The sequence below is a fragment of the Nannospalax galili genome, unplaced genomic scaffold (genome assembly GCF_000622305.1).
Source record: "Nannospalax galili isolate Female #2095 unplaced genomic scaffold, S.galili_v1.0 scaffold206, whole genome shotgun sequence".
NCBI lineage: Eukaryota > Metazoa > Chordata > Mammalia > Rodentia > Spalacidae > Nannospalax > Nannospalax galili.
The window spans coordinates 9,224,238-9,242,737 of record NW_008358101.1 but is presented as its reverse complement, the minus strand read 5'-3'; the positions used below and the strand labels follow the sequence as shown (position 1 = coordinate 9,242,737).

General features: G+C 41.5%; 1 protein-coding gene across 3 annotated transcripts in view; it reads right to left on the bottom strand.

Annotated features, from left to right (window-relative positions):
• The window catches only part of Kcnq5 (potassium voltage-gated channel subfamily Q member 5), a 613,681-nt gene that overhangs the window by 6,592 nt on the left and 588,589 nt on the right, over positions 1-18,500 (bottom strand). For all 3 annotated transcript variants that reach the window (XM_008856328.3, XM_017795162.2, XM_029557802.1), the window contains one exon: positions 736-867. In XM_008856328.3, coding sequence (XP_008854550.1) covers positions 736-867 — 132 coding nt within the window. The remainder of the gene's footprint in view (positions 1-735; positions 868-18,500) is intronic.

The following is an 18,500-nucleotide window of genomic DNA, read 5'->3' as shown; positions in this document are numbered from 1 at the left end:
CCCTCCCTCCCCCCCCTTCCCTCCCTGCTTCTCTCCCTCTCTTTATTTTTGAAACAGGGTCTCACTATGCAGCCCTGGCAGGCCTGGAGATTATTATGTAGACCAGGCTGGCCTTGAATTCACAGGGATCAATCTGCCTGCCTCTGCCTCCCGAGTGCTGGGATCAAAGGCCTGTGTCACCATGCCCAGCCTGCTTGTTTTCTTAATGTGAAATTACACGTGTGATTACTGTTTCAGCATTCTGTTGCATGATGAAATCAGTTATAAGTGATTACCTTGACCAGGCAGTTCTAAACTCAACAATTTCATACAAAGATGAAAACATAATTATGATTATTTTAAACTGATAGAACAGGTTCAATGAGCATTTGCTGTCTATGTGATATGTGGGTGGCAAGCAGCTAGTGAACTACATTGCTGGCACATCATTAACATTTACTGAGTTACATTTACTGAGTTACTGGTAACATTTACCCAGGGGCAGGGCTATTACATATCATGAACTTCAAATACTCATTGGTCATATCAACCCTATGACACAAGCACTGACATTCTCTCCATTTTTATAGCATTTTTATAGATGAGGTAACTGAGAAGAATAAGAAAAAAGAAGAATAAAATCTGTGTTAAAAGTAAAACCCCTGTTACCTACTAATAATGAATTGGAAATACAGAATTCAGAGGTTTTGTGTACTACAGAGTTCCTTCCCAATAGTTTCTATTCTCATTGCTTACCGTGTTTGAAGACTTTTAATTCTACACAGCATGTCCAGATGACCAGCAGAGTACTGTTCAATGACATCTTTTACATCATATGGGCGTAATGTTTCCTTAAACTTCCGTTTTGCAACATGAAATTTCATAATTCTGTATAAACATGTTATATTATTTTTCACAACTTTGCAAAAATAAGTTACTACAAGTTTAGCAGTAATAGATATACAAAATCATAGTGACACAGACCTGTAATACTAGTTACTCAAGAGGCTGAGGCAGGAGATTTCAAGTTGAAAAACGCACCTCAGCTACAGAGTGAGTTCCCGGCCAGCCTGAGCAACTTAGTGAGACTCTATTTCAAAATAAACATTTTAAAAATAGGGATGGGGCTCAGTGGTAGAAATCACAGTCAAAATGTGATTCTATGTGACCCTAGAGTTTGCTTAGCATGTGAAGGCCCTAGGTTCTATCCCCAGTATTAAAGTATACGTGTATACTGAAACTCGAGGAAGGTAAAATAATGCACAAGTTATTTTAGACTTCAACGTAATGAAATATCAGAGGTTGGGATTACAAAGGGTAGTTTAAGAGCATGTGACACACCTTCAAAATAGAAACACACTTAAAAAGAGACTAAACATTAAGTATTGCATCTTTTATTTTTATTTTCTTGAGATAGTGTCTTCGTGTAGCCCCATCTGGCCTAGAATTTGTTATGTAGATCAGGCTGGTCTCAATCTCACAGAGATTCACCCACCTCTGCCTCTGGAGTGCTGAGATTAAAGGCATGAGCTACCACGTCTTGCTTGACTTATTTATTTTTACTTTATGTGTGTGTTTGTCTGCATGTAAGTGTACCCGTATTATGCAATGCCCATAGAGGCCAAAAGAGGAGATTGGATCCCCTGGTACTGAAATTTCTGACAGTTGTTAGCTGCCATGAGTATGCTGGGAGCTGCCATGAGGGTACCCTGGTCCTTTGCAAGAGCATTAGATGCTCTTAACCACTGAGTCATCTCTCCATCCCCTGGGCTATATCTTTTTAATATCCATTGAAACTCCAAATTAAAATCACAGTCAAAATGCAATTCTATGTGACCCTAGAAGTCCAATGTATTACACATACTGATAAAATCTTTTAAAAATAGGATGTGTTGGGGAGATGGTTCAATTGATAAAGTGCTTGTCATTCAAGCATGAGAACCTCAGTACCAATCCCTAGCTCCCAGCAGGGTGTGAACTGCTTCTTAAGTTTTAAAGAATAAGAGACTGCAGAGTGTCTATTCTTAGTTAGGACTCCTATACTGAACCTCACCCACCCATGACTCAGGGACCATTGTGGAAGAAGGGGTGGAAATACTGTAAGGGCCAGGGTTAGCTCATGAACACAGAGAAGCAGAGGCTTTCAGGGCACTAGAAGCTTGCATATGTTAAGAGACTGCAGAGTGTCTATCCTTGGCTAGGTCTCTTATATTGAACCTCACTCATCCACGGCTCAGGGACCACTGTGGAAGAGTGGCAGAAAGATCATAAGAGCCAGGGCTGGTTCATAAACATAGGGAAGCAGAGCATTTCACGCCACTGGAAGCTTGCACATGTGAACTTGTGGTAATGGTGGCATCGAGCACAGAACACATGCCAACTCAATTGAACAAGGGACAAGAGGGGAGGAGAGACATGGGTGGCAGGACAGCCCTAGATTGAGAGCTGCTGGAGGCTGGTTGCTGCTGGGTGGGGAAGAGTATGCTTTGCTGGATGGACTGAATGGATTCCATTGAACAAATTTTCACTGAAGTCCATCTGGGTGCAAATGCTTGACTGGATAGGACTTACCATGTGTGGGGGAGTGCATGGGGTCCAGTGGGGGAATGGGGGAGGCATGGATGGGGGAGGGGATCTGGGTTTGATTAAGAACTGTTGTATGAGAATACAGAAGCTCAATAAAATATATATAATATATAATCTATATATTATGTTTAACGTATATATTATATAAAGTTGGGTGTGGTTGCACATGCCTGTAATTCCAGTGATGGGAACCTGGAGACAGGTGGATTCCTGGAGCTTTCTGGCTACCCAGCATAGCCAAATCTGTAAGCTTCAGGTTCAATGAGAAACTGTCTTGAAAACAAAGTGGAGTTTTAAGAAGAGTCTTGATGTTGACCTCTGGTCTCCACATGCATTCTTATTTACACATGCACACACACATAAGCATATACCCATATAACACACACACACGCATGCACACACACACACACACACACACACACGTAAGAAAAAAGAATGGTTGTTCAAATGTATTACAATTTTATGTACTTACATATTTTTTTCTTTGTGTGTCTGCATCTGCATGCACATGCCACAGTATATATGTGGAGGTCAGAGAAAACCTGAAGAAACCAGTTCTCTTTCCACCATGGGGGCCTCAGGGGTGGAACTCAGGTTGTCTGGCTTGCCTGCAAGCACCTTTACCTCCTGAGCAAGTTTGCTGGCTTAATTACACACATTTTTGAGATGTGAATGTGTTTGAAATACTGTTAGTGTCTCTAAAGTAATGTACACTAGCTCGAAAATTTGTGAATTTTTCCATGTTATTTCTTCATTATACTATTGGATTAACTAGCTAAGTTAAAAAAAAAGTTTAAGTACAACACAGTTATCAACTAAACTTGAACAGTTGTACTTTTCAAGAGCCAGAGATCTGTCATTACAATGTGCCCCCTAGCATGAGCCCCAAGTTTTATTTTTAAAGTATTTATTTGTATGTGGGTTTGGCTGAGTATATGTACGTGCAGGTGCCCACAGAGGCCAGAAGAGGGTGTTGGATCCCCTGGAATTGGAGTTACAGCAGGTACTCTTAAACTCTGGGCTTCCTCTTGAGCCCCAAGCCCCTAATTTCAAAACAATATCTCATCAGTCACTTCCATGATGCCATCTGTAGCTAATTTGCTTGAGATCACCAGTAACTGTAGTTATGTCATAAAATGTCTGTTAAAAGCACAGGAGCGGAAGATTTTAATTAGCCTGTGCAGCCTCACCGCTGGCAAATGTTAAACCTGTTGCTGTTTTTCAACTATTAAATAGTTCACTGATTCCTATTATCACAGTCATGGATCCCAGGCAGGGAATCCGCCTCGGTTCTAAAACCCACAGTTTATTGTCCCTTGGTGAGAAGAAAATACCCATTACCTATCCAAAGTGATAGCTTATTTCATTGAATCCAACTTGTTTTATAGTTAAAAAGCCCAAACCCTATCTTACAATTGGTGTCCTTTATAACTGTATTAATTTCAAATAAATTATATCATAATTACTGTTGAATCACTTATCCATAGCATTCTAACTCTATTTACCACATTTTCTTCATCAATCTTCTTATTCAGAATAGGGATTTTGTTTGTTTGTTTGCTTGGTTTTGCTTTCTTTCTTAGAGACATTTAAGTAAAATTATTCTGTAGAAAGTAAAGAAAGTCTGGGGCTGGGAAAATGACTCAGATGGTAAAGGGTTTGCTGGCCAAGCCTGAGGACCTGAGTCTAGATCGTCAGTGCCCGCATAAAAACCCAGGCATAGTAGTGTATCTATGATCCATCCCAGCGCTGAGGAGGTGAGGACAAAAGGATCTCTGGAGCTTAGTAGTCAGCCAGCCTAATGGAGTCATTGTGCTCCTGGTTCAGTGAGAGACCCTGCCTCAAAAAGCAAGGTGGAGAGCAATTGAGGAAGACACTCAATGTCAACCTCAGGTCTCCACCTTCACATGCACACATGTGCATGCACACCCATATGCACCACAAGAACATGTACATAGAACACACACAAACAAAACATCACCCCCCCAAAAAAAGGAAGAAAAAGAAAATAAAGGAAATCTGTGTTTTAATATAACTTCTTTGTATGTAGTTTTGGTTCCAAATTTTTGTACCAGTGTTCAGGTTTTATTGAGGCTCTTCTGCCCATATGAAAAATACCTAACTTGTGAAAATTTTGACTCTCTGAACAACTATTAATTTCCTTATGAAATGTGAAAATTCATGTCCTTTGTTTTGTGCATAATTAAAAAAAATAGCTTTTGTAATGACCACCACTTCTACCACAGCTGTACCACTTTGCTTTTTCAACATTCTCCCAAACTCAGCATAGGTCCTGAAACAGTAGAAGGCAGGAAAAGAAGCAATAAAGAAAAAGTTCTCAGCCTGCAGAACTCAGGTCAGCAGTTAAAATCATGTAACGCTCTTGCTGAGGACCTGAGTTCAGTTTCCAGCACCCACATTGGATGGCTCACAACTGCCTGTAACCCCAGTTCCAGGGGATCTGATGCCCTCTTCTGGCCTCTGTGGACACCTGCATTCAAGGGCACATACCCTCCCATACACATAATTAAAAATAATAAAAATAAATAAAAAAGAAGACATTCTCTTATCTGGATTGTATTAAGAATTAAATTAGGGTTTGGAGAGATGGTTCAGCAGTTAAGAACATTGGCTGCTCTTGCAAAGGAACTGGGTTCAGTTTCCAGCATCCACAGTATGGCTAACAACTATCAGTAAATCCAGTTCAAGGAAATTCAATGCCCTCTTCTGGCCTCCGTGAGCATTACATACACACATGCAAAACACTCATACACATAAAACAAAAATAAAACATTTTTTAAAAAGAATAAAACCAGGTTGGAGATATACCTTAACGGGCGAGCACTTGCCTAGCATATCTAGGACCCTGGGTTCACTCCCCAGTACTGGCACAAGATCTCACAATGCTAGATCCTTTGCTTCTTTGAACAGTGTCTGATATTATCTCGGTGGGAAAGAAAAGATGCTATTCATACATCCCTAGATGGTTTTGTGATGGTGGCTGAGATTGTGTTTTCAATTACATTGATCTATCACTTGGATGTATGATATGTTATGTCCAAGCTTAAACAGTACTTGAAGAGATGTCCTTTTCTACCTTTTCTGTTTTGGGAAATGGAAGTTCAAAGATCTTAAAGGACTCTACTCCTAACAAACCACCTGTTTATAGCAAAGCATGGACCCATCCAGGTCTGCCTGGTTCTCACTCCTATGTCATGTCCTGGTCGTCCATGGCAGCAGTTCTGGAAAAGTGAAAAGGCCGATTGGGGTCTTTGGAAGTTCCTTTCTTTCTCCTCAGAGTAGGGGACTGCACACTTCAGTGCTAGGTGGTATGCTCCTGACTGCAGCTTTGGCTTGTGCCTGTGTCTGCCCTGAGCTGAACCTCCAAACTGTGTTACTCTTCTTGCCTTAATAAATACCTATCCTTCATTCTTGGTAGGGCGTTATGTGAGTTTTCTATGACAGCTCATTTCAAAATTATATGTTGACTTTCTATTTAAATTACACATCACTCAAAGGAAGGTATCTCCGGTCTGGCATTGTATCTTGTTATGTAGCCTTTAGCTATACATATGGACTCTTAAAAAATTATATTGACCCCATTAATCTTTGGTTATACTTTCCTTTTGGGTGTTTAAGACCCTACAATTGGCCCAGATAACCCAATTTACTTTTACTACTAAGGTCATTTGAGGATCTGTTCCTCAGAGATAATATGGGCTTGGGAGGAGGCCCTGGCTCCATTCTTTTACCAGTTCTGTCTATATGAAGATAAGTCAAAGGTCCTGCTCGACCATGGCTGGCTTCACCTGGAAGCATGGAGGAAATGTTTCCTCTGTGTTGACCCTCCTCTTTGTAGACTGGACACTGGTTCAAGTCCACTTGGTGGGGTCTCCACAGCCTCCTTGATCAAGAGGACAGGTGACTCACCAGAGTTACAGGACATTTTGAGAGATTCTCATAGTCCCCTGGAACTTAGTTGATCTAGGAGGGCAAGGAGCAAAAACTGTCCTTTATGTCACTCTGACTGAATTAGTATAGGCCTCATAGTATGGCTGTTAAACATCCAAGAAGGTTAGTTCCACCAGTCTGGTACTTTTAATTACCATGTGCCATGTAGATAAAGCTTGAGCAAAAAGCAAATGCTCTCAGATAAACCTTGCCTAGACATATATTATGTTCTTTGATCTAGCTGTATGTATAAGGAAACAGATCCTCAAATGAACTTAAGTGTAAAATAAAACTGGCTTATCTGGGCCAACTGAATGGTCTCAAACACCCAAAAGGAAAGTATAACCAAAGATTAAAGGGATCAATATAACTCTTTAAGAGTCCACGTGTATAGCTAAAAGCTACATAACAAGAAAACAATGCCAGACAGGAGATACCTTCTTTTGAGTTGTTGGCCAAGGTGGCCCAAGAGACCCCCAGACAGTAACCCAGCATAGAACTGGGAAAATGAACAGCAGACCCCAATCTTATCTAAAGGAATACTGACAACTGATTGCTGCTAGATGAGGAACAGCTGATCTTCCTAAAACAAGGCTCTCTAGATAGGCTGACTAGATTCAGTTGGTGGACAAGGGAATGGCTGGGGGTACCAACAACACAGTGGATAGTAACAGGGATGACAGAGTATATGGGCTCCAGTGGGGGAGGGGGGCTATAGGAGGGTGCCATTTGGGAAATGGGTATATAGATGAATAAGATTATTTGGGATGTATGATATACACACAAAATAATCAACAAAATGTAAAAAGAGACCTATATTTGAGGAGGAAGCATAAAAATTTACTTCATGTTAAGTAGTACAGGTGATAAACATTACCACTGAAATCTACCTGATGACTTTATAGTCATACTCAGGTGCCAAGGAGCCAAGTGTAACCAACTGTGACTAGTAATAATCAGATACATAGAGATTTAAGGCACATGTGCAAGTATCTAAGTGTTAGTAGTAATAAAAATGTGGGAAACAGCGTATTTTAAAATGAAATGGAGATCTTCTTTAAAGGTTAAAACCTCATTCAATTTTATGTCTTACAGTATTTATACTGAATTCAATATTGTATAACTGTATTAATTCAAATGTGAACCTAAAAATTTACAGCCACTTTTGAAAGAGATGTGTTGCTGCTCTGGAAATTGTTACTGAATATGTTAAAGTTGTAATGAAATGCTTCTTCTAATCATGTGGTTATTAAATAAAATAAAAAAGTAAATTATATATCACACCACATTCTAGGGGTATTGTAGTACCATACAGACAATAGGAAAGAAAAACGTTCTAACATCTAAGGAGAATAAAAAACTACTAACAAATACTACTACTATAAACTTTTAATAAAAAACTACTACTAATAAAAACCACTAGTCTGCAGTCCTATGTACTTAGAGAACTGAACAAAAGGCTAATTGAGTTCAGGAATTCAATGCCAGTGTGGGCATTGTAACAAGATCTTGACACAAACAAACAGCATAGCAACAGTTAAGAACCTTGGTTTTCTGCTTCTAGAACATTGCTATAAGTACTCCCACAAATGGTGTGCCAGGTTTGCTCCAAGGGTTGCTACGTTTGAGTGATGCTCCTTCTTCCACCCTATCTCCTGTCATTTCTTCTGAGACACATAAAATTTTCATGATCAAAATCATAAGTAGAGAGAGAGGAACATTTCAGAGGTGAAGCCTAGCCTGAGAAGGCATCTCTGAGTACTTCTTCTTGCCTTCCTTGTCTCTTCCAGCATTTCCTCATCTCTCTGGTCATCACTGGAATGTCCAAATTGCCCATGTATCTACAATGACTGACATAGACCTGAGTACACAGTCATCTGCTGAACACATAGCTGGGTGGTAAGGATACGAAGTCCAACAAGACAGAGATCTTGCCCTCTTCGACTTAATGTTAAGGGGCTGTCTAACAACTGTGCCTTTTTGAATGTCTGCTACTATGTTCAGCACTTTATTTGCATTATGTCAATTCAGAACTAATAATTTTTCACCTATGCTCTTTGAATCAAATGATAGCTAAGGAGTTTGATTTACGTGCCCCAAGTTTGTGTATAACTCACAAGAGGCAGGTTTTTGACAATGCCAAAGCCCAAAGTTTACCAATCCAGGGAGCTGCCTCACAGGGTAGATCACAGACAGGCAACTTTGTAAACATTAAGGAGAATATCCAGGTTATGTGTGTGGCCTCTGACACATGCACAAGTGAATCAAAAGCCACATCAGTCATTTTATTCATCTTCTTTGACTTTTCTAAAGGGTTCAGGCTTGGAATTCACTCTGTCTCTTCACCTCACCACTTTTATTCTTGCTAAAGCTCTCTTCTTTCCCCAAAGCTAATAATTGAAATATTTTCCTTTGAAATTGAAATCTAGGGGTCCTCTGCTTATTTTAATCCCATTGTAGGAAACATATACCATGCTTATTGTAGCCTGTAGTTTCATTTAAAAATCTTTCAGTTAGTATTAGAATTTAAGAAAAGCTATCCATAGCCTTTGAGAAGTGAGCAGGTGATTTCTGGTTACTTGGGAGGATAAAATGAAGTTCACAATTCAATAATTCTAGATCTTAGAAAAAAGCAAGGGTGCTGAAAATGGAGGGAAAGAAATCTTTCTATTATGAATTCAAAGTCTTTCAATTCTTCATTTTCTCTCCGCTCCAAAACCACTGCGTTTCAGATACTAAGGCATTTAGCTACAAGAATAAGGGAGGGAAGTGCAGGGGTTAGGGAAGTCCTGGGTTGCCAGGTAGGAGATTGAAAGTGATTTCTTTCCTTAGGCTAGTCCAGAGGTTCTTGGTGCTCCAGACACAGCTGGGTACAAATATAGAGAAACTCAAAATCTAGATGAAGGCCAAAAGGGTTTTATGAAAGTGGGCCAGCAAGTACAAATTATATGCCCTGTGGGTCATATGGCTTTAGGTGGAACTACCAAACTCTGCTGTAAATAAAGAAATGAGTGTGGATATGTTCCAATAAAACTTAATTTTCACCAAACAAGCCTTGGGTTAGAGTTCTGACCTCTGGTGATAGTTTGCTGACCCCTGGTAGAGATAATAGCTTAGAGGAAGTGCTATGAAGCCAGGAATAAATAAAAGCTTATGAATTGGCTTGTCAAAGAGGCCAAAGACCTTGGTGACCTCTTCTATGTTTACGAAAGAAGCTGAACATTATTTGTGCATTGCCTGGAAAAAAAAAGTGTTTGTAGAAATTTTCCCAGGATAAAACTAAGACCTTTAAAATATATTTGATGATTAAGATTATAATAAATTATAATTCATAATACACCCCAAGAGAAGGGTATTATTCAGTGTCTGTTTTACAGATGAGGACACCGTGGTACAGAGAGATTAAGGAACTTGACTGATACTAAAGACCTCCCAAGTATGGAATCAGGAAGGGCAGTGGTCCAGTCAGTCTGGCTCCAGTGTTAATTTTTAAATATAAAATTATTTATTACCTTTTATTTTATGTGTTTGAGTGGATTGCCTGCATGTATGTAAGTGCAGCTCATGTCATGCAATGCCTGTAGAGGTCAGAAAAGGGCATTGGATTCCCTGGAACTGGAGTTATGGACAGTTGTCAGCTGCCATGTGGGTGCTGGGAATTGAACCCAGGTCCTCTGCAAGAACAGCCGTTGCTTTTAACTGCTGAGCCATCTTTCCAGCTCCCAGTGCTAAGCTTACTACTGTCATAATAATAAAGTATTTTGATATGCTAGGGCTCTTCACTCACACGTGCTCAGTAAACCTTTACCAAGTGAATGGCTCTTTCTTACTGGAATGGCTGGCTGGCCCTTTGGAGGGTGAATAAAAGGTTACAAAGTCAGCTACACCCTTGTGGTTTCTCTTCTTCACAAGGGCAAATCACATCAGTGGGCTAATACAGCAGTCCCAAGTAAAGGACTCCTAGAATCAGAATCCTGGTGAACTAAACGGATATGCTCCTGGAATACCACTAGAGGGCGGAAAAGACTCATCACAAACCTAAATTGGCACCTCTTGAAACTGGAGAGGTCTGCTCGCACAATTTTCTGAGCAGGAAGAAATAACTACAGCAAAGTTAAACTCTGGGTAGAATGTATCTATATATACACACAAACACGTGTGCACTTCTAAGGAAATGCAGGTGCTCTTGTACAGCCATGAGTTATAAAATCTTGCAAAAGTCTTGTTTCAGTCCTCTAAATCAGGGTGAAGACATGAATATGCAGAGATAAAGATGAGGAAAACACAGAAGCAGCAGTAACTGCCGCCACCAAACAGATGGATGGGCCAGGCCGGCCGCCAAACCATGTGCAGGGCAGAGAGGGCGCAGCCGACTGTGAACTGAAGAGGCGTTTGATTGACTGTGAAGGCAGCAGTTACTTCCCAAGCTTGGCTGCTCTTTAGAATCACCCAGGGAGCTTGGGCCGTACCTCCAGAAATTCTGATTTAATTGATCTAGGATGTGGCCCAGAGATTTTTTTTTTCTTTTCTTTTCTCTCTTATTTGGTAACAGGGTTTCATCATGCTGCCCAAGTTGGTCTTAAATTCCTGGACTCAAGCTATCTGAGTACCTGGAAATACAGGCAGCTACCACAACTCCTGACTTAATACCAGCCTAGCCCCCTCCCCCTTTATTTTTCCTTTGGAGTGCTAGGGGTCAAACCCAGGGCCTCATGCATGATAGGAAAATGCTTTATCAACTATATCCTAAGTCCTGGAGACTTCATATAATTCTTCAAGTGATGCTAGTTTGGTCCAGGCTGAGAACCACCCTAAGTGGAGATGGGATTGGTGGTAGACGATGGGGATGGACTGAAACACTCCCCATCTTCCCCATGAGAAGAAGTGATCATAAATTATGTAAGCTAACGTAACTCCCAATTCATGCAGGTCATACCAATAGTCTGAGTGTTAATGAACCTGTGGTGTCTGGCCTCTAATCAGAACCCAAATAATGCCTGCCTTCCCTTCCCTGAGTAAGGTTGAGGCTTCATGCAAGGAATGGTTAAGAAGTGCTATCAATTTTTGAAAGAGTTTTCTTGCAGGGGAAAGGGTTCCAAGGTGACCCATACATTCGTTCTTTCAATAATTATCTGTTGACATGTATGCAGCTCTTTCAGGAGAATGCTTTACAAAGAAGGAACTGGGAGAAAGGAAGGAGAAAGCCTCCTGCATGGTGCCAGTGTTTACTTGGTCTCCAATCTCTTCTATGTTCAAGGTGCAAGACAACAGTTGCCCTAACCAAGGGCTCTAATAGGATTTGGAAACCTCATTTATCCAGACTCTCTCATTCATATAAGATCACTGAGGCTGCTTCTCTAAGAGATGCCAGCCATGAGCTTTGTGAGACTGGAATCATTCATTCCATTCATTTGTTCACCCAACATTTGCTGAGTGTCTGCTAGGTGCCGGGCTCTGTGAAGGATGCCAGGGATACAATGCTGAAGAGATAATCCCTATAAACACCATCCATCTAGGAGGGCAGTGGACAAAGTGTAGAAGGCAGCCGGAGCACAGACCAATATAAGAATGCAGAAAAAGGCTGTTTAGCCAGATGGGGAAGATGCTAGAACATGTTTCCCTCAGGTTACAGTAGTTCACACACTCTGCACCCCCATCTCTAGGACTATTCACACGCTCTGCACCCCCATCTCCAGGGCTATTGCAACGTTTCTTGAAGCTTGCTTTTCCAGATCTCTCTGGCCTCTGAGTTTTCTTTTAAGAGGGTAAAAGCAATAAAACCCAAGTAAAACTTTCAGATCCATTCAAATCTGTAAATGATACTTTCCTCCCAGGATTTGCTGAACCTAGATATGGCAACTAAATTTGGGGATTTTGGTTTTCCTGGAAGTATAAACTTCTGCATAAATTTTAAAGTCTGAAAGGAATACATAAATAAATAAAGTGTCCGTACACCCTGATTGCTCTTAAATCATTTTATCACAGCAATGAATAGGAGATTCAGTTTAAATTACAACGAAATAAAAGGTTACAAAAAGTCTCAGATGTTACCCAATATGTCTTGACTGAAAACAGTAGTTTAATTCCGCCTCAGATAAAAATGTAGCCACAAGTAATTATCTTCAAAACAAAAATGAACACAAAGAATATCCTAGGGACTATATTAGCTGATTTAAAAAATATGTGCTAAATGATCCTTACAACTTTTTTTTCTGGTAGTGCCCTTTGCTATTGTGTGGCTGTCAAGAATGTCTTAATAGTGACTTGCAAACAATGATTCATCACCTCTGTTAAAACAGCAGAGATGCAGCCCGCAAGCTTAAGGACTGGTGATGATTAAACAGCTTGTATTGTTAACAAAAACCCCACAGTGGCAAACAGGTGCCTCCTTTATTGGTGCAATATTCTTGTCTGAAGGACAAAATGAGATTTAGGAAGGATTCATTGAGGTTGCATTTTAGGAAAAAATCAAGTGAATGGTCCTATGTATGCCTTTCAGTATAGGAAGCACAAAAATCACTGGAAAACCGTCTCACCCAACCTGGAGTGACAGTGGGGTCTGATTTGCATATCCACCTCAGAAACTTTGACATACCATCAGTGGTCTTCAGGTCCTTGATCAGATCTGAGCTGTTTTAGAGGAGTGGGTGAGTCTTTGCTAGTTACAAGGAAAATTTTGGCACTTATTTGTGTTCCTATTAGAGTAAAAGATACATAATTTTTAAAATTTTACTTTTTATTTTTATTTTATGTGTATGAGTGTATTGCCTGCATGTATGTGAGTGCGCCTATGTTGTGCAATGCCGTGGAGGTCAGAAGAGGGCTTTGGATTCCTCTGGAACTGGAGTTCAGGACGGTTCGTAGCTGCCATGTGGGTGCTGGAAATCAAACCCTGGTGCTCTGCAAGAGTAGTCAGTGCTCTTAACCACTGGGCCATCTCTCCAGCCCCCAATGCACAATTTTTAAAAGTGTTCTGTTGGGGCTGGAGAGATGGCTCAGCAGTTAAGAACACTGGTTATTCTTGCAGAAGACCCAGGTTTGAATCCCAGCACCCACATGGCAGCTAACAACTGTCTGTAACTCCAGTTCCAGGGAATCCAACAGCCTCTTCTGACCTCCGTGGGCATTGCACAACATGGGTGCACTTACCTGCATGCAGGCAATACACCCATACACACAAAATAAAAATAATAAATAAAATTAAAAACATAAAATAAAAGTGTTCTGTTGATCATCTGGCTTTCAACCTTTCTTCTATCCTGAATTTCTCTTCAGACACCTGGTGATACTGATTGCCACTTTCTTTTTTACTTTTAAAAAAATATCTTACTTATAATTTTTATTTTATGTATATGAGTGTTTTGCCTGGAACTGGTTTTACAGATGGTTGTTAGCCTCCATGTGGGTGCTAGAAATCAAACCTGGGTCCTCTACAAGAGCTCTTAACTGCTGAGCCACGTCTCCAGTCTCCCTGATTGCCACTTTCAAAAGACATTCTTAATCCGTCTTCCTGAGCACTTAGCAACATTTAACTCAGTTGACCTGTCTCTTGCTGGAAGCCCAGGTCTCTTCCAGGTCATCTGCTGCACTTCCCTGACTTCCATCTATCTTCCAGTCATCTCAGTGTTCACTCTGTCTTCTTCAGAGCACTCGTCCTTCTGTGGCTGCTTAGCATATTTTTAAGCCTTAGAATTCTGGGTAGACCATTTTCACTTTTTACTTACTGGGATAAGATTTCTGTAAGGCTCTTTGCTAAAGGCTACCAAATTTGTCCCCATTCCATTTTTTTCTCCTGGACTTCAGACCCAGGGGTTGAGTTGCCTGCTGAGCCCCACTGCGATATTGCAAATTCAATTGCATACCATCCTTGATTCCTCCTGCTCTTTCATTCCATCCTTTCCTACCAGTTAATATCCAAATCCTGCAATTTGTTTTGTTTTGAGACAGTGTCCTAGTTTGTTTCTTCATTGCTGTAACAAAATACTGTGACCCATACTAATTTGTAGAGGAAAGGATTTATTTGGCTTACGTCTCCCGGGTCACAGTTCATCCAGGAGCCCAAGGCTCAGGGCAGGAACCTGGAGGCAGCAGCTGGAGCACAGGCCATGGAGGAACACTGCTTACTGGCTTGTTCCCCTGGCCCCTGCTCAGCTTGCTTTCTTATGCAACACAGGCCCACCTGCCCAGTAGTGGTACTACCCACAGTGGGCTGGGCCCTCCCATATCACACAACAATCAAGAAGATGCCCATGGACATGGTCACAGGCCAGTTCAATGGAGGCAATTCCCCAGTTGAGGATCCCATTCAGCACAGACAGGGTCTCACTATGTAGTCCAGGCTGGCTTTGAACTCTTGATCTTGTTTCCACCTCTTGAGTGCTGGGATTTCAGGTGTGGAGCATCATATGCATCCAAATCCTACACTTTTTTTGTGTTAATGTGGGAGTGGTATGCACGCACATATGTGTGTTCCCATGTGTGTGGGTACACATGTGTGTGCCTGCCTGAGAAGGCCAGAAGTTGAAGCTATCTTCCTCCATCTCTCCACTTTATGTACTGAGGCAGGGTCTATAGCTGAATTTGAACCTCACCAATTAGGTGGTCTAGCTAGCCAGCTTGCCCCATGGACCCCCTGTCTTTGCCTACTGAGTGCTGGAATTACAGGTAGACTGCAATGCGCAACTAACTGGCTTAAAAAAATTTTTTTTAATTATTTAATTTAATGTATATGAGTATTTTGCCTGCATGTGTTTAAGTTCACCCTGTCATGCAATGCCTATGGAGGTCAGAAGAGGGCATTAGATTTCTTAGAACTAGAGTTAAGGACAGTTGTTAGCTGCCATGGTGGGTGCTGGGAACTGAACCCAGAAGCCTCTGCAAGAGCAGCCAGTGCTCTTAACCACTGAGCCATCTCTCCAGTCCTTCCCACCTGGTTTTAAATGTCAGTGCTGGGAATCTGAACTCAGGCCTTCAGGCTTATCCAGCAAGAGATTTAACCATTGGGCCATATTTCTAGACTCAAAATCCTACTGTTTTTTTTTTTTTTAATGTCCAAATGCTCTGAACTGATACCTCCTTCACTATTATCTGTTATGACTGCCTGGCTCAGACACCTGAAGACTCATTCAGTTATTAGACAGCAATCTCCTCTTTTCACCTGGCAATCACAGTCATCTTTACAAGCCTTAGAACAAAGCACCAATCTGAAAAACTTGCTTCTGTACTTAAATCCTCCACAGATTCTGATGCTAATCTCCAGCTTTACCTGAATTCTCCTGGTCTGTTGTCCCCTATTACCAAACATTCTTTCTAAAGCTACCCCCATTTCTGCTTTTAAAAAAATATTAATTACTTTAAAAATTTTATGTGTATAAGTATATTGTCTGAATGTATATAAGTGTACCAGTGTTGTGCAGTGCCGGCATAGAACAGAAGTAGGCATTGAATCCTCTGGAACTGGAGTTACAGATGGTTGTCAGTTACCATGTGGGTGCTGGGAATCAAACCTGGGTCCTCAGCAAGAGCAGTCAGTGCTCTTAACCACTGAGTCATCTCTCCAGCCCCAACTTCTGCTTTTTAAACAAATATTTATTTATTATTTTAATTTTATGCATATGAGTGTATTACTTGCATATATGTAAGTGTACCTGTATTGTGCAATGCCTGTAGAGGTCAGAAGAGGGCATGAGATTCCCTTGGAACTGGAGCTATGGACAGTTGTTAGCCACCGTGTGGGTGCTGGGAACCAAACCCAGGTCTTATGCAAGAGCATTTGGTACTCTTAACTGATGAATCATCTCTCCATTCCCACTTTTTTTTTTTTTTAATAATTGCAGTTCACCCCTGCCTAATGCTCTCCCTTGAACAACTTTACTAGTTGTTTACAGATTGTGCTGGATAGCTTTAGTGTCAACTTGACACACCTGGGTTGAGGGAGCCTCATTCGGGGAATTGCCTCTATTGGACTGGCCTGTGGCCATGTCTCAGGGGCATCTTCTTGATGAGTGATGTGGGAGGGCCCAGCCCACTGTGGGTGGTGCCACCCCTGGGCAGGTGGGCCTGTGTTGCATGCAGGAGCCAAGGGAGCAAGCCTGTAAGCAGTGTTCCTCCATGGCCTGTGCTCCAGCTCCTGCCTCCAGGTTCCTGCCCTGAGTTCCTACCTTGGGCTCCCTGATGAACTGCGTGCGACCTGGGAGATGTAAGACAAATAAACCCTTTCCTCCCCAAGTTGGTACTGGTCAGAGTGTTTTGTCACAGCAATGAAGAATAAACCAGAACACAGATCAACCAGGTTTCTTTCTTCCTCCTTCCCTGAATGCCATCTCCTGAAGACCTATTGATTTGTGCTGGCCCCTAACCATCTTGCTTGGCATCATGATTGACCCTGCTTTTCTTCTTGCACCTCATGACTGTAAGCAGGGATCTTCTTGTAAATAAATGTCTATTTCTGAGCCTGATGCATGGTCAAAGCTTAGTTCATATTTTTGGAGTACACGCACTAACTGCCTGAGAGGATATTTGGAGTCTGCAGTCAGGCTTCTGAAAAGGTAGGGGAAGGACAGAGGAGAGGTGGCTGCTACCCTTGCTATCTCTTCCCACTACTTCTTCTCCACTACGTAGCCCAGGGTAGCACTGAACTTGCCCTCCTTTTTCCTTAGCCTCTTGAATGCTGGAATAGTATGCCACTACACCTCACCTCTTCTTTAGAAGTACCTGAGACTGCCAGGCATGGGGACACATGCCTTTAATCCCAGCACTCGGGAGGCAGAGGAGCTCTGTGAGATCTTGGCTAGCCTGGTCTACATAGCAAGTTCCAGGTCAGCTGGAGTTACAGGGAGATGGAGCCTCTCTCTCTCTCTCTCTCTCTCTCTCTCTCTCTCTCTCTCTCTCTCTGTGTGTGTGTGTGTGTAGGAAGGTCAAATTGGATCTGAAAGGAGATGGGGAAGGAGATTGAATATGATCAAAATGCATTGAATGAAATTCTTAAAGACTTAACAAAAACATTGTTTAAAGAAAAAAAGAAAAAAAAATAGAGGTACCTATGGTCAGTTACACCCTGAGCAGGAAAAGGGAGAGATCTGTCTACTTCGACATTACTCGTGATTGGGTGAAAAAATTAGTCTTTCAATTCTAAATAATTTATCAGTCTAGGGGATGCATTAATATCTTCAAGAGGGTTATGGCAAGGAGAGTATAGGTGGACAAGGCTGTAAATGTTTTGAGAATAGAAAGCACTCCTTAGCAGAGGGAGAGAAACATTTCTCTTCTATGAATCCTCATGGGAACTGGTAGGGAGGAAAAGGCCAATACCTTCCTTCACCATGGTTGAAGGGCAGCAGAGGAGGCACACTGGGAAGGCACCAAAGAGCCAAGACAACTCAAGAAGTAATTTGAGTATTTACCATGGACCATAATGGTGCTCAGTGCTTTACAAATGTCAATTCAGGTGGTGCACACTTTTAATCCCAGCACTGGGGAGGCAGAGGTAGGCAGATCTCTGTGAGTTCAAGGCCAGCCTGGTGTACATAGGGAGTTCAGACAAGCTGGGGCTACAGGGAGACCCTGTCTCAAAAAGACAAACAAAACAAAATAAAAAGTCAATTCATTTAATCCTCTAAAGATATGCTAGTGCAATACTATTGCCATTACTCTGAGAGGTACACAGACAGGATAGTATTTACTCAGGGCTGAACACAAGTTATCTTGTTTCTTGGATCAAATTTCCTGAGCAGCCCTGTAGGGCAATGGGTGGGTATGTGAAGTGGTGCCACGCACCACTTTCTTTAGTCAGCTGAAGAATTCTTTGAGAGGCTGGGGATGTAGCTCAATGGCAGAGTGCTTACTTGTCTAAGTATATATATGGCCCTGGGTTCCAGCTTCATCATTGCAAACAAACTCACAGAAAGAGAATTAAATTTTCACCCTAGACCATATTTATTCACTTGATTCTCTAAGCAACTAGTGTGTCTTGAAATATGAAAAGT